The 22956-nt window shown below is 43.8% G+C and overlaps 1 protein-coding gene across 1 annotated transcript in view; it reads left to right on the top strand.

The window, feature by feature from the left end:
* Positions 1 to 18129, top strand: part of MRPS28 (mitochondrial ribosomal protein S28) — a 108060-nt gene extending 89931 nt beyond the window's left edge. The window contains 2 exon segments of the mRNA XM_012927814.2: positions 17867 to 18008; positions 18010 to 18129. Coding sequence (XP_012783268.2) covers positions 17867 to 18008; positions 18010 to 18048 — 181 coding nt within the window. The 3' untranslated portion in view covers positions 18049 to 18129.
* The last annotated feature ends 4827 nt before the right edge of the window (positions 18130 to 22956 follow it).

Below are 22956 nucleotides of genomic sequence, written 5' to 3'. Positions count from 1 at the left end.
CACATCTAAACACTTTTTTTTAGCCTTGCTCTTCAAATCAAAGCAACATTCGCTTTCTGAGCCCCTATGCTGTTGAACGAGTCTTTAGATTATTTACTAGGAAGAAAACTCTATTCTCCTTAGTAAATAAGGAATGCACTCATTAAAAGTTGTTGATGACAAAAGATTTAAATAGTAATCTGAGACAATAATAGGAGCCACAGCTCGGGAGGACTGCTGCTTTAATGGCCAAATGAACTGTACAAACAGTAATTATTCCTAAAACACAGTGAAGGCTGAATTTATCAGGGCTGGGTAGTCAGAGGAAGACTTTTCCTACAGGTTGGATTTTGAGGAGTATCTGTGTTTTTTTAATCTGCTTCACTGCTGAATTCTTATCATTCTATAAAATCTAATGTAAGTTTCAGTTCTCCCTAGTTTCCCGCCATTTCTGCACTGGTGGAATTCTTTATATTTTTCATTAGCATTGTTTATCTCCTCAATTGGACTCTAAACTTCTCAAGATTACAGACATGTGTTTCCTGTCCTCAGTGTTTACTTGACACCTTCTGAATGATTTATGAATTTCAAATAAATTATACGTTTTTAAAGGTTTATTTGTTTTTATTGCAAAGTCAGATACATACAGAGGAGCAGAGACAGAGAGGAAGATCCTCCGTCCAATAATTCACTCCCCAAGTGACTGCAACAGCCGGAGCTGAACTGATCTGAAGACAGGCGGATTGCCTAGTGGCTAAAGTCCTGCCTCATACGTGCTGAGATCCCTTGTGGGTGCAGGTTCTAATCCCGGCTGCCCCACTTCCCATCCAGCTCCCTGCTTTTAACAGAATTTGCATGACAACACCTTATAATGTTCCGAATTGTGTTCCCCAAAATTTCTTATCTTGAGGCCCTAATTCTCAGCATGGCTGACTGGAGATAGATCCAGTAAGGAGATAACAAGTTGACTGAGGTCTAGGGTTGGGCGGTAAGTGTTGGTATCCTCATGAAAAGATGAGGGCCCATCAGTGTGTGTTCTCTCCCTTCCTCTCTAAGAAGCTGAGTCTTCAGTGCTCAGCCTTCATCACTAAGAGAGAGTAAGCCTCAACTCTGCATTATCCAGTGTACAGTATTTTGTTAATGGCAGCCCATGCAGGCTGTAGCACACATAATACACAAATGTAGGAGAGCCCTTTGTCTTAGAAAAAAAAAGTCCTGCCCTCCTATGTGTCACCACACAGCTTTGAAAACTTGTTACCTTTCTTCATGAAGATCCAATCCTACAGAGTCTTTGCCCATCAGACAGCCTTGCAGTCAGGTCTAAGCCAATTAGGATACAGAGCAGGTTGTTTTATACTTGGATAAATTGCTTGTTAAACCAAGAAGACTACAAGCAGTATATTAAAGAAGTCAGTTGGGCCCAGCGTGATGGCATAGCAGCTAAAGTCCTAGCTTTGAATGCACCAGGATCCCATATGATGCCGGTTCTAATCCCAGCAGCTCCACTTCCCATCCAGCTCCCTGCTTGTGGCAGGACGGCCCAAAGCCTTGGGTTCCTGCATCCACATGGGAGACCTGGAGGAAGTTCCTGGCTCCTGGCTTCAGATCGGCGCAGCACCAGCCGTAGCGGTCACTTGGGGAGTGAATCATTGGACAGAAGATCTTCCTCTCTGTCTCTGCTCCTCTGTATATATCTGACTTTGCAATAAAAATAAATCTTTTTTAAAAAGTCAGTGGCGCTTACCATGATCCAGAATGAAATCTGGTCAAGTCAGTAGAATTACAGCTGGTGCTGTAGGTCTGGAATGATGTGCCAGCACAGCCTCTGCCTCATCTCCCTGTCCACAGATCGGTATCCGAGAGAGCTCCTCATCCTCCCCACCCAGCATCTTCACACTCTAGTCCCCTCCCATTTGTTTTCCTCAGGGTAGCCAGAGTGACCTAGAAACCAGAAATGTGATCATTCATTCCTGCCCACTAGGCCTCTCAGGGCACCTCTGAGCCTTGCACAACGTCGTTCTAAACACTCCAGCCACACTGGCCTTGCTTTGATTATTTAAACATACCAACTTTTTTCTACCTTCTCGCCTTTAAATTAACTGCACCGTGCCTCAAAAGCTCTGTCCCCTTGTTTGCACAGCTGGCTCTTTTCTACTCTCAGGCCTCCATGTCAGTGTCCGCTCTACCTTCTTCCCACCCAGCCCAGTGTCATCCCCTGGGCCCTCCCTGTCAAATCGCCTTATTTTCATTGTCTGCACAAGTTACTACTGCCTGGTTTATGCACCCTACCTTTCTTATACACTTGTTGCTTTAACCCCTAGAACAGCTTCCTGCTAATGAGCATGCACCCTAGAAAGCAGCAGATGATGGTCCAAGGACGTAGTTTACTGCCAACCACATGGCAGACCTAGATGGAGTTCCTGCCTCCTGGCTGTGGTCAGGCTACTGCAGGAGTCAACCAGCAGATAGCTGGAAGATGTGTGTGTGTGTGTGTGTGTGTGTGTGTGTGTGAGAGAGAGAGAGAGAGAGAGAGAGAGAGAGAGAGAGAGATTGTACCTTTCAAATACATAGATTTTTTTAAACCTATCTGAATGAATGAACCAGTGAACAAGCAGCTTGAAGCGCCAGTCCCTGACGGTGTTCCAATCTGGGTCATCTCTTCAAGGGTTCGTATCCTGTGTCCTCAATCACTAGAGTTGTGTGTCACAGAAATGCCTTCAAGGGGCTTGAAACACAGTTCTTCTAAGGTCCAGGCCACTGTTGCGCTGTAACCTATCCGACACCCGTCAACATTTTTGAACTCAGCATCTTTGGAAAGTTCTTTGCCAGTGACTGTGTTCCCAAGAGGAACCATCCCCTGCCAAGTCAGCTTGCCAATCCTTCTGTAGCTTTCAACCAGCATGAATTGTGCCCCAAAGTCCTAGATCTCCTGTACCTCAGGTGTTTCGTTTTGAATCAAGGCCTGTCGTGACTGGACTCCACTGAGCCTGTACCCACTGTGTACACGTGTTCTTTCTTGTAAGCTTCCCAGCAGTCCCGTGAGGTAGGAACAGTAATATTTCCCATTTTACAGTACGTGTGAAGGAGGTAAACATCCTGCTGGGCTTACACAGTGATTATAGAGTTATTCACATAAAATAAACATACAGGGGAACGGAATTGTTTAGTGCAGTTTGCTAACCTAGCATATTTCTGACTAATAAAGGAAAAAATTTATTTTCTTTACCTGACTTTTGGGGGGGGGCTTAAAAATGTTTTTTAGATTTATTTTCATTGCAAAGGGAGGTTTACAGCGAGGAAAGACAGAAAGATGTACCATCTGCTGGTTCACTCCCCAAATAGCTGTAACAGCCGGAGCAGAGCTGATCTGAAGCCAGGAACCAGGAGCTTTCTGTGGTTCTCACATGTAGGTACAGGGTCCCAAGGACTTGGGCCAGCCACTGTTGCTTTCCCAGGCACAAGCAGAGAGCTGGATTGAAAGTTGAGCATCTGGGACATGAACTGACACCACTATAGGATCCCAGTGCTTACAGGCAAATGATAAGCTAGTTCAGCCATCACACCAGCTCAACTTTCCTTAATAATGTGACATTAGGACCCAGCGCCATGGCCTAGCAGCTAAAGTCTTCGCCTTGAACGCCCAGGGATCCCATATGGGCACCGGTTCTAATCCCGGCTGCTCCACTTCCCATCCAACTCCCTGCTTGTAGCCTGGGAAAGCAGTTGAGGACGGCCCAATGCATTGGGACCCTGCACCCACGTGGGAGACCCGGAAGAGGTTCCAGGTTTCCGGCATCGGATAGGCGCGCACTGGCCCGTTGCGGCTCACTTGGGGAATGAATCATCAAATGGAAGACCTTCCTCTCTGTATATCTGACTTTGTAATGAAATAAATAAGTCTTTAAAAATAATAATAATAATGTACATTATACATTATATCAAAAATTATTAATTTAAAAAATAATCAAAGGATTTTTTTAAGTTATTTTTATTGGGAAGGCAAATACACAGAGAGGAAGAGAAACAGAGAGAAAAATCTTCCATCTGCTGATTTACTACCCAAGTGGCTGCAACGACCTGAGCTAATCTGATCCGAAGCCAGGAACCAGGAGCTTCTGAGTCTCCCATGCCAGGTGCAAGATCCCAAAGCTTTGGGCCGTCCTCGACTGCTTTCCCAGGCCACAGGCAGGGAGCTGCATGGGAAGCAGGGTGCCAGGATTAGAACCAGAGCCCATATGGGATCCCAGCACGTGCAAGGTGAGGACTTTAGCCACTAGGCAACAATGCTGGACCCATACAAATTTTTTAAAACACAGAATTTTGCTGTTTCTTCATTTTTCTCGGGAAGTTACAAAGCTCTAAAATTTTGAAATTTATTTTGTAGCCATGTAGTCCATTTACATGACAAGAAAAGCTAGATACAGATAAACTATATAAAGTAGAATTGACAATGGAAACAAATGAAAATCAGCTTCTTAAGAGGGATAATATTGACTACTTCTTCGTAGTGAAAAAGCTTCTACCTCATCATTCTACCCCATTGCTCACTTTAAAACATAATTTATCCAGACATACTTGTATTAAACAAAATGTACCTAATATGTTTTGGCATTTTATTATTGAATATTGTATTATTGTGAGTAGTAAAATGTTCAAAACAGTATTATTATCTAATCACAATTACCTCAACCATCTACTTCCATCAAAATCCTTTATTTAGAGATTTAAATTATAAATTGTAAATAGAAGCTTTGTTTTACTCAGAGATTCTGAGGTATATTAATTTATTTGCAGAATTTTATCCCAGAAGTATTTAATTCTTTTCATTGTTTAGGTCTAGTGACATTTAGAAGTCACCATACAGATAGCAAAGTACTCAGAAACAATTTCCTTTCTCAGATCAGAAGCAAGCATATATCAGCCAGTCAAACATAAGCACCCTGATCACTGTTGTAGTGACACTCCTGGCTTGACAGCAGTGGCCTGGAGACCAGGGAGTGGCACATAGTCATCCCCTAGCGACTTGTCCCAGCGTCAGTCTATGAATGCACTTGAGGTTGGCTGGCAAATTTTGGACTACTGATGGCAGGTGGCGGAAAGCAGACTCACCCAGAGACCTCAGACCCTCTGCTTGTGGCAGACGTTTCGCATAGCACTGGAGAGTATGTATTTACTATAATCTCAGCTGCCTTATGTGGATTAGTGTAGTGCAGGATTATGAACTAGGAGTTCACAAGGACCACACTGAGAGCCAAGCATTGGGACAGAGCTCGTAAAGCCACGGATTGGGACACCCACCACTTCCTATCAGAATATTAGTCTGAGTTCTGGCTGCTGTACTTCTGACCCAGCTTCCTCCTAATGCATCCTGGGAAACAACAGGTGATCACTTGAGTGCTTGGGCCCCTACCACTCATGTCAGAGACCTGGATGGACTTCCTGGCTCCTCCCTTTGATCTGGCCACTTGGGAAATGAACTAACAATTGGAAGAATACCCCTTATTCTCCCTCTCTCTCTCTCTCTGCCTTTAAAGAAAATCAAAACAGGGCCCAGCACGGTAGCCTAATGGATAAAGTCCTCAACATGTACATGCTGGGATTCCATACGAGCACTGTTTCTAATCTCAGCAGCCCCGCTTTCCATCCAGCTCCCTGCTTGTGGCCTGGGAAAGCAGTCAAGGACAGCTCAAAGCCTTGGAACCCTGCACCTGCGTGGGAGACCAGGAAGAGGCCCCGGACTCCTGGTTTTGGATTAGCACAGCTCAGGCCTTTGAAGCTGGTTGGGGAATGAATCAGCAGATGGAAGATCTTCATCTCTGTATATCTGACTTTCCAATAAAATTTTTTAAAATAAATCTTTTTTAAAAAAGATTAAAACAAATAAATTGGCATGAAAGGTAAAAAAAAGACTTGTTGCGTATAATCCTATAAAAGAAATGGATCGTACTAGGGAAGAGTGTTAAGCCTAGAGGTTAAGATGTCCGTGCTTCTGGGCGGGGTACCTCACTTCAGTTCTTGGCTCGGTTCTGCCACCCGAGTGGGAGATCTGGCTTGCATTGCTTGCCTCCAGCTCTGAGCCCTCTCTCGCCCCAGGCTCTAAGGACTTTTGGGATGTAAGCCAGTGATATCTATCTGGTTTAAATAGAAATTAATTTTTATTTTATTATTTTCTATTTGTATTTCTACTTTATTATTTTAAACAATTTAAAAAAAAAAATTCTTAAAGTACTATGCTGACAAAGATTTATGGGGAGTAACACAGATAAGAAAAACCAAAGTAGTTATACTTATCCTTTTGGGAGAAAGTAATTGATCTATTACACCCCAACTTTTTAATTCTGTGATTATTTTAGCAATTGGAGATTTGTTTCAAAGCTATCATAAATGGGATATTTATTGCTCAGTTTTCAGTCTCTGTGGTTGTTGTATATATAGGATGATGGGACATGATGGGTTTTAATATAGGAGGTAAAACAACCATGTTGTCTGGAATGGTTGTTGGCCATTCTCTCTGTTACACAGCCGAGCTGACCATCTAGACTGGGGATGTATTCAAAAATGGCCTTTGCCATCAGAGTTAGTTGAATTAGCTAGTGTTGCACCATGGGTTTTGCTGCCTGCAGCTGAGTCAGGGCACCTGCAGCTCTGATAAGTCGTTGATATGAGTACTGTATGTACTTCATGATCTGGAAGAGTTAAGTAAGGAAAGGTGGACTTAAGGGTAATCAGATTTTAAGATTTTTATCGTGCACCTAACCTGCTTCTGTATGACTGCTCGGGCTTTGGGGTTTTTTTTTTTATTGTTATTTTTTTATTTGCTTTCCATCTTTCGTACTTCCTGGTGTGGGGTATATAATGGCTTTCTGAGTCATATAATCATAAAATTTAGGAAAATGAAAGCAATCTGGAAAGTGACCTCACTGCATTCAAACTCCATCATTACCACATAGTCATCCATCTTGAGAATTCCCCAGTTTCCACTATGAATACACAGAATAGCCAGTTCCCTTTCCAACCAGCTGTTGGAAGTATTTTCTCATATGAAACAGAGGTCTGCGAAGTCTGGCATCCTGTAGCTTCACCCATCTGTCTTGTGTTTCCTTCTGGGAGGCACATGGAACGTCACACAAAATAAATAGTGTCATCATAGTAATATTAAAGTCTTCCAAATTCAGACAGATTCTCTGGCTACTTTTTTCCAGCATGCTAAATGCCTTTCTTTCCTTACGTCCTTCATTCAACATAATGTGGGATCCTTTCTCTCTTCTGGATAGACTGATTTTCAGTACGTCTGCTGGTGGCATCCAGGGCAGGTCGTGCTGCTCTACATCGGGTCTGAGGTGGGCAAGGAGACATGCAGAGTGGCATATGCGTTATCATATGAGGGTGCTTCATAAATTTCATGAAAGTGGAATTAAAAGGCAAATTTGTATTCGTACAGAAAATTCTTGAAGCCTGACATATGATTTTTTGTAATATTCATTTCAACAAACTTTGGAAACTTAAAATGGAATATGCACTTTTTTAAAGATTTTATTGCTAAGTCAGATATACAGAGAGGAGGAAAGACAGAGAGAAAGATCTTCTGTCTGTTGATTCACTTCCCAAGTGAGCGCAACAGCCGGTGCTGCGCTGATCCAAAGCCAGGAGCCAGGAGCTTCTTCCAGGTCTCCCATGCGGGTGCAGGATCCCAAGGCTTTGAGCCATCCTCGACTGCTTTCCCAGGCCCCAAGCAGGAAGCTGGATGGGGAGGCTGCGCGAATACAAACCGGCACCCATATGGGATCCCATTTACATTGAAGGTTAGGACTTGAGCCGCTAGGCCACCGCACTGGGCCCAGAGGATGCACTTTTAATTCAGCCTAAAGCTGCATTTGCTTTTGGGGGAGGAAGAACATATTGTAGACTCTTATTAAGTGCCTTTAAACTGCCTGGTTTTTTTTTTTTTTTTTTCTGTAATGTGTAGAGGACTTTTAGTTCATTTCACAGAATATCAGAGCCGATATGATGGTAGAACAACCGTGTCCCTTATGGACACGGTTCTAGCTCTAGCTGCTCAGCTTCGACTCCAGCTCCCTGCTTACAACCTGGAAAGACAGGAGGATGGCCCTAGGCCTTGGGCCCCTCCCCCACGTGGGAGACCCAGAGTGCCCATGTGGAATCCCAGCGTTGCAAGGGAAGAATTAGCCAGTTGAACCATCGTGCCAGGCTCCTTGCTCCCTCCCAACTGTCAGTTGTAACTGATAGCACACTCTGCATTGGTTTTAAGGTGATAATCATGGATTTTTTTCTAAGGATTCTGGTGATTTAAGTAATAGAAATTAACATTATAGCAATTTACATTTCCAATGGACATCTTCTGATGAATTATGAAGAGAAGTGCCTCAGAGAAGTTAAGTGTGTGAATTTTCTTTCTTCTCTGTGGCTGCTGCGGTCAGCAGTACTGAGGCACACAGCTGTGCCTGCGGTCACAGTGTTTATCCAGAGACCAGCTGGAGCTCATGAAATGCTGTATGCGTTTGGTTAAACAAAGAACAAAGAGGGCCCAGCGAGGTAGCCTAATGGTTAAATCCTCACCTTACACTCCTAGGATACCATATGGGCACCAGTTCGTGTCCTGCTGCTCCACTTGCCATCCAGCTCCCTGCTATTGACCTGGGAAAGCAGTAGAGGCCGGCTCAAAGCTTTGGGACCCTGCATGGGAGACCAGGAAGAGGCTTCTGGCTCCTGGCTTTGCATCAGCTCAGCTCTGGCCATTGCAGCCACTTGAGGAGTGAACCACCGGACAGAGGATCTTTCTCTTTGCCTCTCCTCTTCTCTGTATTTCTGACTTTCCAATAACAAATAAAGAAATAAATCTTTTTTTAATTTTTTTAAAGATTTATTCATTTTTACTATAAAGTCAGATGTACAGAGAGGAGGAGAGACAGAGAGGAAGATCCTCCGCCCAATGATTCACTGCCTAAGTAAGCGCAACAGCCGGTGCTGTGCCGATCCAGGAACCAGGAAGCTCTTCCAGGTCTCCCATGCGGGTTCAGGGTCCCAAAGCTTTGGGCCGTCCTCGACTGCTTTCCCAGGCCACAGGCAGGGAGCTGGATGGGAAGTGGAGCTGCCGGGATTAGAACCGGTGCCCATATGGGATCCCAGGGCATTCAAGGCAAGGACTTTAGCCGCTAGGCCACGCCACTGGGCCCAAGAAATAAATCTTTTAAAAAAAAGGAATAAAGGGAACAAATGAGAAAATCTTTTAAAAAAAATAGTATTGCATAAAGGTATAGAGACCTTTTCTGAAACAATTCATTGAAAGTAACCTTTTTGTGTGAACAGTGATTAGGACAACGAGTTCGATGGCAGCAGCATGGCTTATATTGTATTTCAAAGGAAAGACATTGTAAAACTATATGAAGTGATAAATTCTTGCCGCTCCCCAAGGGATTTACTGTTCTTACAGAGGTCATAGGTAATTGAGAATTTAAGAAAAAGGAGAGGCTGGGCCCAGCATTGTTGCCTAGTGGCTAAAGTCCTTGCCTTGAACGCCCCGGGATCCCATATGGGTGCCGGTTCTAATCCCAGCAGTTCCACTTCCCATCCAGCTCCCTGCTTGTGGCCTGGGAAAGCAGTCGAGGACAGCCCAATGCCTTGGGACCCTGCACCCACGTGGGAGACCCAGAAGAGGTTCCTGGTTCCCAGCTTCGGATCGGCGCAGCACCGTCTGTTGCGGCTCACTTGGGGAGTGAATCATCGGACAGAAGACCTTCCTCTCTGTCTCTCCTCCACTCTATATCTGACTTTGTAATAAAATAAATCTTTAAAAAAGAAAAAAAAAGAAAAAGGAGGGCAAAAAAAGTGTCGGGGATCCTCTTATACCCTCATGTGGCATGGCGGTGGACCACTAACACCTGACTTCCACCTACCATGATGTCTATGACTTCTGTGTACCGTCATAAAGGAAGCTGTTTCTGTGGAGAATTCAATTTCAGTCCCTAAACATCTGATAAGACAGTTGTGTTGCTGTGTTGTGTAGTATGTCAGGGAAGAATACAGGTAGTAGCAAGAAGCGACGCAACATCAGAGGGGTTGATGATGGTGAACCTGGAGAGCTGATGCCTTACTATCACTGGAGGCACGCAGTAGCTGTCACCATATCAAGTAGTATTCTTTCTCCTTGAACACTAGCCCTTTGTACCATAATGTGTATTTATACATTGTGGAGCAAGTTTGCTTACTATCTTAATTGCCACCTTGAAATCCAAAGATTTCAAGGAGTATTATATGTGGCTATTTTAATGCAAACTTTAGTTAACTAAAATTAAATATAATGTAAAACTTATTTCCTCAGTCATACTAGCCCTGTTCATGTATAAGTTTTTATTAGTGCATTTCATTAAAAGGTAAAAATATAAAGTAGTAGCTGCAGAGGAGACTGATCTGCCAATGGGAAGACTAAGCCTAAGGGCAAACTACAAAGAAGGCACATTTTTTTTTAAGACTTGTGTTTAAAAAAAAATTGTTTTCATTTATTTGAAAAGCAGAAAGAGCCAAAAGCAGAGACACTGGGTTCTCCCATGTCACTTCCCGATCTCCTGCAACACCAGAGCAAAGGCAGGAGCTGGGGGCCAAGCTGTGTCTCCCACACAGGTGCCAGGAGCTGGCCACCTGACCATCACCACCCTCTTCCAGATGTGCAGTAGGAGGAAGCTGGACTCAGAAGGGAATGGCCCAGTTCTTGAGCCCAGCCACTTCCTTGCGGGATAAGGGTGTCTCAGCAGGTATCCTAGCTATGGCCCCAAGTACCCAGCACATTCAACACAGGTCCCACAGCTCGGAAGGAGCTTTTGCTAATGTTGTCAACAAAGGTAGTATCCCATGTATTTACATAGTAATCACATCCCTAGAAATTCAGTATATACTTAAAAGGTTTTTTTTAAATATAATTCATCAGACATAAGCTTTAGGGTTAGATAAAACCATAAGTGGATTTTCATCCACAGCAGTGTCTAGCACAACTGCAGGATGACTGTTGTGTCAGAGAGTTCTGTTCATGACAGTGTCCTACCCACTCCACTCAGTGGCATCTTGCTTATTAAGACAACCAAAAAGCAGCTCCAAAATTTTTTATCTTAGTAAACCTTAACGTTATGGGATAAATGTTCAAAACTGTGGATATACCCAGCCCCTTAAAGTATCTTTCACCTTTTCCCTTGTTATATTTTATTGATTTATCACTGTTTTACATTTCTTTTAGTTGAAAAAGACCATGCTGCAGTTGACCTAATTCTAGCATTAACACTGATCCCTATTTATTTCTATTAAGGTTAAGTTTATTTAAATATCTGGGGATAATGAAAAAAATTGCCTTTACACATGTTATAGATTTTTGTACCTCCATTAGAAAATAAAACTTTCAGTCTGGCGCAATAGCCTTGTAGCTAAATCTTCTTTACGATATATTCCAGCTGCTCCACTTCCCATCCAGCTCCCTGCTTGTGGCCTTGGAAAGCAGTCGAGAACAGCCCAAAGCCTCAGGACCTTGCACCTGTGTGGGAGATCCAAAAGAAGCTCCTGGCTTCGGATCAGTTCAGCTCTGGCCATTGTGGCCACTTTGGGAGTGAGCAAATGAACAGAAGATCTTTATCTCTGTCCTTCTCTGTGTAGATCTGCCTTTCCATACAAAAAATACAATAAATCTTTAAAAAAGAAAAAAGAAAACTGTGGAGGTGGATCTGCCATTTGCTAACATTTGGCAGTGGCCTATTGGCTTGTTTGAGATCCAGGTTTCCTAAAGGAACACATTCAAAATGAGGCTAAACAACAGAAAAGTTAATACAGGAATCATGCAAGAATCATGATGTTCTGTAGATGAAGTGAGAACCGATTTGTTTTACCTTTAGCCTTTTTTTTTTTCCAAGATTTTATTTCATTTTTATTGAAAAGGCAGATATACAGAGAGGAGCAGAGACAGAGAGGAAGATCTTCTGATGATTGACTTCCCAAGTGAGCGCAACGGCCAGTGCTGCGCCGACCCGAAGCCGCAAGCCAGGAACTTCCTCTAGGTCTCCCATGCTGGTGCAGGAACCCAAGGCTTTGGGCCGTCCTCCACTGTTTTCCCAGGCCACAGGCAGGGAGCTGGATAGGAGCTGAGCCACCAGAATTAGAACTAGCGCCCATATGAGATCCTGGCACATTCATTGCTAGGACTTTAGCCGCTAGGCCACCACTCCAGGCTCTACCCGCAGCCTTAATACCAAGAGTGAAATTTGTTGATATCAATGGATAATTTTAGGTAATCTGTGTTCCCGCTGAAATGGAGAGAAATTGTGCTTTTGGGCATTTGTTTGGGTTTGTTTGTTTGTTTTTGGAAAAGGTAGGCCTTTGAAATAATCAATGAAATGAGAAAATTGATTGAGTGAAACAACAGTAAAACTCCTTTATGGAAAGGAGACTAAATGAGTCAGTAAAATCCTGAAGGCAATAGTTGATTAGGTTAGATGTTAAATCGGCTGTTGGGATGGTTTTGTTGACAAAAAAGCTGAAAACCTATTTCTTGGAAGAACAAATAATGAGCCTATAGGAATTATCCTACCCTTCCAAGAAATGTAGTGTGTGCTAAAAACATAAGTAGGTTCATAAAAGGCTTAGTCCTAGCTCTGGCAAGAATTAAGAGAAGCCAGCGCGACAGGACCCAGTTAGAGCCAGCCAGCTCTGCCTTCCCCAGCGGAGGGCATCTGCACTGAAACCCATCACCCTGGCCCCTCTGTGCCTGGCAGTGTGTGCATTCTTGTTCCCACTTCTCTTGCAGTAGTTCTGGGAAATGTGGTCTGTTAAGTATGTAGTTCTCTGAAATATACTTGATTTTTCAAAAATTCAGTATTGCTGTGCCTCAGAAGAAATTCCACATCATTTAGAAAGAAAAATTCACTTTTGTTGTACAATTCGATTATTTAAGAGAAGAAGGCTTATGCCATTAGAACAAACAGGATAGTAATTAAAACAAATATTACACCAACATCTAGCTCCAAGTACCTAGAAGAGAAAATTTTAAGTGTTCTCATTACAAAGAAATGATAAATGTATGAAGTGATAGCTGTGTTAAACACTGATTTGACTATTGCACAATTTATACAAGTGTAAAAATATCACACTGTACCCCCATAGTTCTATATAATTGTTATATGTCAACTTTGTTTAAAAGATTTATTTATTGATTCCAAAGTCACAGAGTGAGGGAGAGGCAGAGGCAAAGAGAGAGAAAGATCTTCCACCCATTTGATCACTACCCAAATGGCCACACCGACCATGGCTGGGCCAGGTTCATCCAGGTCTCCCGTGTGGGGTCAGGGGCCCGGGCAGCTGGGCCATGCTTTACAGCTTTCGCAGGTGCATTAGCAGGGAACTAGATCAGAAGTGGACAGCCCGGGCCCAAACTGGCGTCCCAAACAGCTTAACTCTGCTCCACAGTACTATCCCCAAGTGATCCTTAAAAGACTTCACGTGCAGTCTGGGAAGGAATTTGCCGACATTCTTCATTAAATAGCAAGACAAATGAGAAGACTAGATAGAATTTAGTGATTATCAAAGATAGTGATATCAAAGGTTCACCTCAGATTACATTAGCAAAAATGGAATTCTCCAAAATCTGTGATAGACAGCTTTCATTCCCTAAATAAAGTGCCTCAAAGTTAAGCAAGGATGAACTGCACGTTCACCGGATGGCTGTCGTTTCCTGTTGCACGAGCAGATGCCAGGCTTGCCCTGAGCCTGGTTTCCCGGAAAGGAGGTGCTGTGGCCAGGGGAGGGCACCCCTCTACCTGCTTGTCTGTGAGCTTTGCTAAAGGAGTCTTAAGCTGCCTTTCTCAGCATATGCTGCAGTTGCCTGCCTTTTTTTTCCTTTGCTTCCCTCCCTCCCTCTCTTCCTCCCTTCCTCCCTTCCTTCATTCCTTCAGTTGTCTGCAGGTAATTCTATACCAGGTTTTCTCCAGTGGTCATCAGAAAGCATTGCATCAAAGTCTTCTTAGGCCCTTTTTCAAAAGACAGAATCTTAAGGGTTCCTCTCCCCAGATGTGTCTCGTTCTTTGCCGTGGTTTGCCTCTCCTTGCATTGTTCACGGGCACCCAAGGTGCTACCGCCAATGTATTGAAGAGTGTGCAAACTTTGGCATAGTCAAAAGCAGCATTGGTTTACTCATTCAGTAAACTTCATTCAGAGTAGTTCTAAGAGGGACAGAGACAGGATTCATTCCCTACCCCTAAGGAACTGACAGACCAATAGAGAAGACAACACATGCTTAGAATAACTGAGGTGCAAAGTAAAGAAGCATGTGCCATAAAAATAGAAATAGCTACTACCAGGGGCCAATGCAGTGGCTCCGGTCCTCCAACTGTAAGCACCAGCATTTCGTATAGTCGCTAATTTGTGTCGCAGTTGCTCCACTTCCCATCCAATAAATAACCTGCTTATTGCCTGGGAAAGCAGTGGAAGACGGCCCAAAGCTTCAGGACCCTGCACTCGCATGGGAGACCCAGAAGAGGCCCCTGGCTCCTGGTTTCAGATTGGTTCAGCTATGGCTGTTGTGGCCATTTGGGGGGTGAACCAGCAGATGAAAGATCTTTCTATCTCTCCTTGCTGTAACTCCGCCTTACTAATAAAAATAAATCTTTAAGGAAAAAAAAAAAAACCTGCTTCCAGAGAGCAGAAGTGAATCTTCTAGAGGTTTTATTGCTTGATTTGATTTAGTGCAGAATAATTACACTTGGATCATGCTTGCCATTTGTTTCTATCCCTTTTACTAAATCACTGAGACAATATTTCAAGCTTTCCCGATAGGCAAAATTGAAGGCAAAAGCTCTCATATTATTAAAGACTATTGCATCTACCCCGAGGAGAAAGTTTTGTCATCCATGAATTAGAAGTATGCTGGGCTCTCATGGAATTTCCACTTTTAATTTTTAATTAGCTAGCTAACATTTCTATCGTGTGACACCAGGTACTCTTGAGAACTGAATAATACCCATTTGTGCCTCTTCCCCCAACACATGGTTCTCTCCAGAACCTTTGTCTCAACTGTTGGTGATACATTCAACTTTTTTTTAATATGAAATGAAAGAGAAGCACTGTACCCTTCAAAGTAGTTCATTTTTCATTTACCTATGAGTAATGCTTCTAAAAATAAGTAAAAAGAAGTAGGCCAACAGGTTTGAACAAGGAAGAAGAGACATGAACATGTATTAAGCATCATGTGCTGGGCGCTGTGCCAAGCCTGTTTCAGAGAGGTTAAGTAAATACAGCAGTCCACACAGGGCTAGAGCCAAGAAAAGAGAGACTGTAGATAATCGCTGACCTGGTGGCTTGTATCAGGAAGTGTTGTGTTAGCGGGCAGCAGCTGAGACTGCCAGAGAGGCACCAGGAGGATGCAGAGATAAACCCAGCACCGTGCCAGACTCGGCGGAAATCCTACATTTGCACAGATAACCAGCGCAAGCAAGTGACAACGCCTAATATTGGCACTTACTTTATAATGTGTTTTCAGTTTATTAGCCCATTTGGTTTTCATAGCAAACCTGTAAAGTGATGAGAATCTCTGTTATGTAAGTGGGGAAACTGTGGTTCAGGCAAGGAAAACTGCCCAAGGTGACCCAGCAAGTAAGCAGCATCTGAAGGTACTTCAAAAAACCCGTAGAACATGCAGTTAAAGAGACGAATGTGTATCAGTACAAACAAAAAAATAAAGTCAATGTGTTTTTTTTAATAAGGTGCCTTTTCCACAGCCTTGTTGAGGTACCTTCCCACATGATTTGTAACTGTGCTTATCATGAAGTGCATTAGATCTTTTGAGTTTATTCCTTTTGTGCATCGGCCCCCTCTCCCCAAACCCCAGCTAAGTCCCTGCTAGCCACCAGGCCAGTCTCTGTTTCTATGAATGTAGAAGATCATGTGGTACTTTTTTTTTGTCTTTCTGTGTCTGGCTACTGTTAATTAACATGATATCCTGTGGATTTATGCAGTGACCACACAACAGAGTGTTTCTCAAATACTTCTCAAGTATTCCAATATTTTGCATAAAATTTTATGAGATGATTTAGTTTTAGGAGAAAAAAATATATCCGAAAGTGTTTTTTTTTTTTTTCCCTCTTCAGACTCTCTGACTTTACTGACTTTAAACATTAATCACATATTGGGCTCAGCATAACACTATGGAGGGTGAAAGCCACCCCCTGTGATTCCAGCATCAAATGTGGTTGTCAGTTCTTGACCCAGCTGCTCCACTTTCAGTACGGCTCCATGCTAATGGCTTGGCAAAAGCAACAGAGGATGACCCAATTGTTTTGGCCCATACTACCCGCTTGGGAGACCTGGAGGAAGCTCCTGACTTCATCTGGCTCAGCTCTGGCCTTTGCAGCCATCCGGGGAATGAGCCAGCAGATGGAACATCTCTCTGTGTCTCCTTCTCTGTATCCCTGTCTTTCAAATAAATAAACAAATGTTTTTTGAAAATATTATCACCGGCCTGGCTCATGGCTCAATTGGCTAATCCTCCACCCACAAGCACTGGGATCCCATATAGGTGCTGGTTCATGTCCCACCCACTCCATTTCCCATCCAGCTCCTTGCTTGTGGCCTGGTAAAGCAGTAGAGGATGGTTTAAGTCCTTGGGACCTTGCGCTCTTGTGGGAGACCTGGAGAAGCTCCTTTCTCCTGACTTTGGATCAGCACTGTTCCTGCTAACACAGCCATTTGGAGAGTGAACTAGTGGAAAGAAGGTCTTTGTATCTTTCCTTCTCTTTTTAACTCAACCTTTCCAATCAAACCCTTAAATGTAATCATATAATAAAATAAATGCCTTTTTCAGAACAAATTTGCTTGAGTCTCAGCTTAATACATTGTCATTGGGGTTATTTTTTAAGTAGATAAATTCTGATAGAACAAAATCACTTTTAAAGTATTTAGTTATCTTCATTTTATTTGAAAGGCAGAGAGAGCAGCCGAGCTTCCATGTGCTTCCCCACAGTGGACACTGGGTCTGGCCAAAGCCAGGAAGTAAGTCTGAGGTCATGCTGTGTCTTTTGTGGTGTTGGGGACCCAAGTACTTGAGCATTCCTGTGGCCTTCCAAGGTGCTTGCCTGCAGGAAGTGAAATCAGAAGCTGAGCCAGGACTCCAACTCGCGTACCCCAATATGGGATGAGAGCTGCCTGCTAAGTGTCTTACTGCTATGTGAAATGCCTCCCCCAAGATTGTTTGTATTTCAAATACTACTTGCTTATCATGAGTCACCAAAGTAAAATTTAGAATTTGGGTTTCGTGATTATTTTAAGATTTATTTATTTGCTTATTTGTTTGAAAGACAGACAGACAGAGAGAGAGAGAGACAGAGAGAAATCTCCCTTCTGTTGGTTTACTCCCCCGATGCATGTACCAGCAAGCCAAAAGCCCAGAGCCAGGAATACTATCTGGTTTTTCCACGTGAATTAAAAGAAACCCAAGTATTTGGACCATCATCTGCTGCCTTCTAGCGCATTAGCAGGAAGTTGAACTGGAGACAATGCATAACCAGACTTCTGGCCAGCACTCCAATGAGATGGTAGTCCCAGGAAGCAGCTTAAATGTGGCCAACATTGTGGCATATCTGGAAAAGCCACCACTGGAAGAAGCCCCTGACTCCTGCCTTCAGCCTGGTGCAGCCCCAATCCTTGCGGCTATCTGAAACATGAACCAGCAGATGAAAGATCTCCTTTCACTCTCGGTTTCACCCTCTGTAAATAAATAAATCTTTAAAGAAAGAGAGAGAGTAAACCTGCTGTACCACAATACTGTCCCCTGGATTTCATCTTCAACTAGTTGTTCATGTTATGAAATGCAGAATTAATAGAAATTGTTTTTCTTACTACTTAGGAAATACCAGAAAGGAACCAGAGTACGGCTGCGATTGCTGGATCTGGAACTTACATCCAGGTTCCTGGGAGCCACAACAGACACCACCCTGCTGGAGGCCGATGCAGTGCTCCTTGGACTCCAGGACAGTAAAGACAGAAGTGAAAGAGGGACATCATGAAAAATCAATGACGTTTGCGTAGTACTTTCACCAAAAATCCAGTTAGCAAACTGTGAATCAATGATTGAGCAGAGATATATAATAAATGAAAATTATAATCATAGCTGTCATTTGTCAGAATTTTCTTCAGCTATATTTCCCACCCCTCTTCTGTTCATTTTTTTTTTTCCTTTGATTATAAACTGTGCTGAGAAATGCTGTCATTCAGTCACTGCATGTTGAATGTGCTCTGCTGTGCATGGTGCTCCTATAAACAGTACTAATCAGATTAGACAGGGTGGCGTGTCTTGTGGCACTTAGATTTGACTGGGGAAAATATCCGTTATGTTAAATAATGATAATGCCAAAGGATACCAAGAAGCCTGTCGCCTCACTGCTCCCGTTTCTCTTCTGGCAAAACCATAATGCTGATTAAATCTTATTTTGAAAAAGTGAGTGTTTGGCATGCCTCAGGATACCAGGATCTGCTGTCGGAGTCTGAGGATTTGGAGCCTGGCTCTCTTCTCTATTCCAGCTTCCTGCAAAGGCACACCAGGGCAGGCAGCAGGTGAAGGTTCCAAGAGTGGAGTCCCTGCTACCCACATGACAGGCCTGAGTTCAGTTCCTGGCTGTAGCCTGGCCCAGCCCTGATTGTGGCAGGCATTTGGAAAGTGGACTATTGATGAGACATCTCTCTGTCTCTTTCAGTCTCTCTGGTCTTTCGGATGCATGTGAGTGTTTGTAAACTATTTACCTACTTTATTATTGCACCTGAGAAGCTCTGCATTATAGGAGATCTTAACAGCATATGCAGTAGTAACACTTCAAATTTGGAATTCCAGGTTAAGATCTTAGATTAACACACATATTTCAGGTAGGTATTGTGGCTTAGCACATTAAGCCACTGCGAAGGATACCTGTCTCCCATATTGGAGTGCTGGTTCTAGGCCCTGACCCTGTTGCCACATGGGAGACTCAAATGGATTTCCAGGATCCTGGATGCCATCTGACCCAACCCTGGTTATTGTAGGTATTTAAGAAATAAGCCAACATTTGGCATCAGTCCATCTCTCTCTCTCTTTCCCTCTCTTTCCCTGTCTCATACGGGGGAGAGAGGAGGACATTTAATTTCACTCCCTTCAAAATCTATCTTAAAATGGTAAAACAGGTAGATAAATGGATATATGGAATATGAATGGATGGATAAGATTTCAACACCACAAAATCTCAAATACTAGTGTGAGAGAAAATAGGAAGAGATAATAGCAACAACGTTTTGCAACTCAGAAAGTGGATTAAGCAGATGTGATGTAGACAAGGTCGCTAGCAAGGGATTGCGAGGTCACCAGCCCCTTCCTGAAGTAGCCACACCCTGCCAAAACCCATCCCTCTTTTCCTGCAGCAGCAAACCAGTTTACTAGACCACTGCTCAGGAGGTCTGGCACTGGCCAAAAATAACCAGCCTGACTGCCAGTTGCATCCCCTCCTTGACCTTTAGCTAATTATAATCAAATTACTATGACTGACACTCCTACTCCCATCATGCACCTAACGCTGTGACACTTCTGAGATTTCCGAAATGAGGAAAGGAAATGGGAATTACTCAAACCCTTCCCAAGCCTCATCCCTTTAATATAAAACAAAAGCCCACTCCAAACTCCTTGACCCCAGCCTCAGTGAGTGCTGATCGCACACTAGCATGCTTGCACTCAAGTGTGTGCTTTGATTTTGCAAGCAAACGAATCCTTTTGCTCAACTAACCTTTACCTGCAACTCTTCCTCAAATTCTGTCTTCCACCAGAGACAAGAACTTAGAACCAGCCATCAGACAGAACCTTCACACAACTACACCACCACAGATGGTTGACTAGAAATAGTCCTAGAAGAACCAGAAGTGAGCATGTTTCTGAGCGTCGGTGATAAGCTGTGAACCAGCCTGATGTACTGCAGAATCATCAGGGGCTTGCAGTACTGAGAACTTCTGATCTGGGAGTGAATGGAACTGGGACATTCAAATTAACTTAAATAAAGGCTGAGAAATCAAATCCTCATTATCTTTCCCACTTCAATCCTGTGTCTGTCCCCCACCCACCTATGTTGGCTGCCAGTTTCACCGCAGCAAAAGAATGGGGAAATGTGGTAAAGAATAGAGCAGATGCACCAAGCCAAGCATTCCAGTGCTCTCTGAAGACTGGGACCCCCACAGAACATCAGTTACAATCATCATAACTGTGCAGGAGTGGTAGTCTGGAAAGAAGATGGAGTCCATACCATGTGCTGATTCAGGTCCTGCAATGAGACCCTCAATTGCCCACCACCAGAAAATTCTTTTCCATCTCATGACACCAACCTAAAGGCTAGTTCTTAGGCTAAGTTCAAAATCACAGGTGTACCCAAATTCATGTGCCTATGACCTTATTTAGAAAACTGACTATGCAGATGTGATCAAGTTTAGATGAGATTATGCTTGATTGAAGGAAGTCCTATATGCAGTACAACAGGTGTCCTTACAAGGATGAGGCAAGTTTGCACATAGACAGTGGCACGCACTGACATGGGGCCACGGTGGAGACTGGTGTTAAGCTGCCACAAGCTAAGGAGTGTAACTGCTAGAAGCAGGTAGAGAGGGAACAGGTTCTCCCTCTGAGTACTCAGGAAGGAACCACTATGCTGATACCTTGGCTTCAGACTTCTGGCCTCGTGAACCATGAAAAGACTGAGCACTTTTGTTGCTTCAGAAACCCCATTTATGATAGCATGGTAGGGCAGTCCTGGAAAGCTACTATACCATGCATATATAAGAAGCTGCCTAACAGCTGATGCCACTTGCAATGCCTACCTCCTAATCAGAATGCCTAAATGCTAGTCCCAGCTCCACTCCCAATTCCTGTCTCCTGCTAATGAGACCTTGGGGCAACCGAAGTACTTGAGTCCCTCCCACCCATGTGGGAGATCAGGATTGAATTCTGAGTTCCTGACCTTGATGTGGTCCATATTTGACTGTTGGAGGTATTTGGGAAATAACCCAGAGGACAGGAAATTCTGTATGCATACATGTGGGGTGTGTGTGTGTGCGCGCGCCTTTCAAATAAATTTAAACATTTATTTTTATTTGAAAGGCAGAGTTATAGTGAGAAGGGTCTTTCATTTGCTGGTTCACTTTCCGAGTGGTCACCACAGCTGGGGCAGACCAGGCCAAAGCCGAGAGGTAGAAACTTCACCTGGGTCTGCCACATAGCTACAATGGCCCAAGCACTTAGGCCATCTTCCATTGCCTTACCAGGCACATTAGCAGGGACTAGCATTCATAACCACTGCAACACAGCATTGGCCCCTCAAGTAAATTGTTTTTTTTGTTTGTTTGTTTTGTTGTTTTGTTTTGTTTTTAATAATAGGTGTGGTGCCTAACCAGGCCCTGATTACCCTGCCCGACTCAGGGAGCAGCCACGCATTCCTCACAGTGCTTCCATCCTCTCATTCTTCCTGCTGGTTCACTCCCCAGATGGCCACAATGGCCCAAGCTGATCTGGAGCCACGAGCTTCTTCTGCATCTCCCACATGGGCAGAGGGCTCCAGGGCTTTGGGCTGTCCTCTGCTGATTTCCCAGGCCATGAGCAGGGAGCAGGACCGAAAGGAGCAGCCAGACATAAACTGGTGCCCATACGGGTGCCTGTGCTTATAGGTGGAGGATAATCCAGTTGAACCAACATGCCAGCCCTCGACCCTGTCATTCCCATGATTAGCCTGGGTTGTTTCTACTTTCCAGTGCTCATTCTTTCTTGGTTTCAGAGGGTGCGTCCTCCATTTGCAGCTTGGATGGACACATCCATTAAGAGGGGGCTCTCCGCTGTGCCCAGGCTCCAACAGACATTAATTCATCAAACTCCTTAATTAAAGTCAGCCTAAAGAACAAGTTTTGAGGAGATAATTCTCATTTCTTTAATGTCATGAGAAACAAATATTTGAGTCAACTCAGAACTCACTTCGTAAGTCAACCCATCAAGTGCAACAAACAAAACCTATCTCATAATGGCTGTGTCAGCACAGACCCTCCAAGAAGCAGACAGTAAGACAACTGGGCATGGAGCTCGGCAGCTTGGCCTAGTGGCTAAGGTCCTCGCCTTGATCCCATATGGCTGCTGGTTCTAATCCCGGCAGCTCCACTTCCTCTCTATCTCTCCTCCTCTCAGTATATCTGACTTTGTAATAAAAATAAAATAAATCTAAAAAAAAAAAAAAAAAAGACAACTGGGCATGCAATTTGGGGGAAATTCCTGTGAGCTGTCCATCTGGCCCTGGAAGGGAAGAAGGGGTGGTTAGAAGGCAAGCCGACCACAGTGCAGCTCTGTGGAGTTCCTGATTAATGGGAAGCACCACAGCCCAGACTGCCCATTAAAAGAGTCCCAGAGCAGGCAGGACTAGCCCATCTCTGCTGTTCCCACCAGGCTCAGGCCGTGGAGGGGCCAAGGGCATGGCGGCTCTGCATGAACACTGCAGTGCATCCTGATGATATCTTCCAACTGCAGGGCCTGAGTCAGGCTTGCTCACAAGGAGATTAGAACAGTGCTTTCCTAAAACTGCCACAGCTTCCAAGCATGAAAGTGTTAACATGAGCACTGCTATAGTCCAGATCTGAACAGAAACTAGAAATAAGTGAGTTTGCATTCATAACAGGCTCATCATGTCCTTGCAGGAATCTGATTGTATTTGAACTGCATACGTGTTGCAAGACTCCCTCAACCCTTCACAATTTTATTTTTTTTTAAAGATTTATTTTTTTATTTTTATTACAAAGTCAGATATACTGAGAGGAGGAGAGATAGAGAGGAAGTGGAGCTGCCGGGATTAGAACCAGAGGCCATATGGGATCAAGGCGAGGACCTTAGCCACTAGGCCACGCTGCCGAGCCCACAATTTTATCTTTATTTGAGTCAAGATTTACCTATTAAAT

The sequence above is a fragment of the Ochotona princeps genome, chromosome 9 (assembly GCF_030435755.1).
Source record: "Ochotona princeps isolate mOchPri1 chromosome 9, mOchPri1.hap1, whole genome shotgun sequence".
In the NCBI taxonomy this organism is placed as follows: Eukaryota; Metazoa; Chordata; class Mammalia; order Lagomorpha; family Ochotonidae; genus Ochotona; species Ochotona princeps.
The sequence above is the reverse complement of the archived record's forward strand: the minus strand, read 5'-3'. Positions and strand labels throughout refer to the sequence as shown.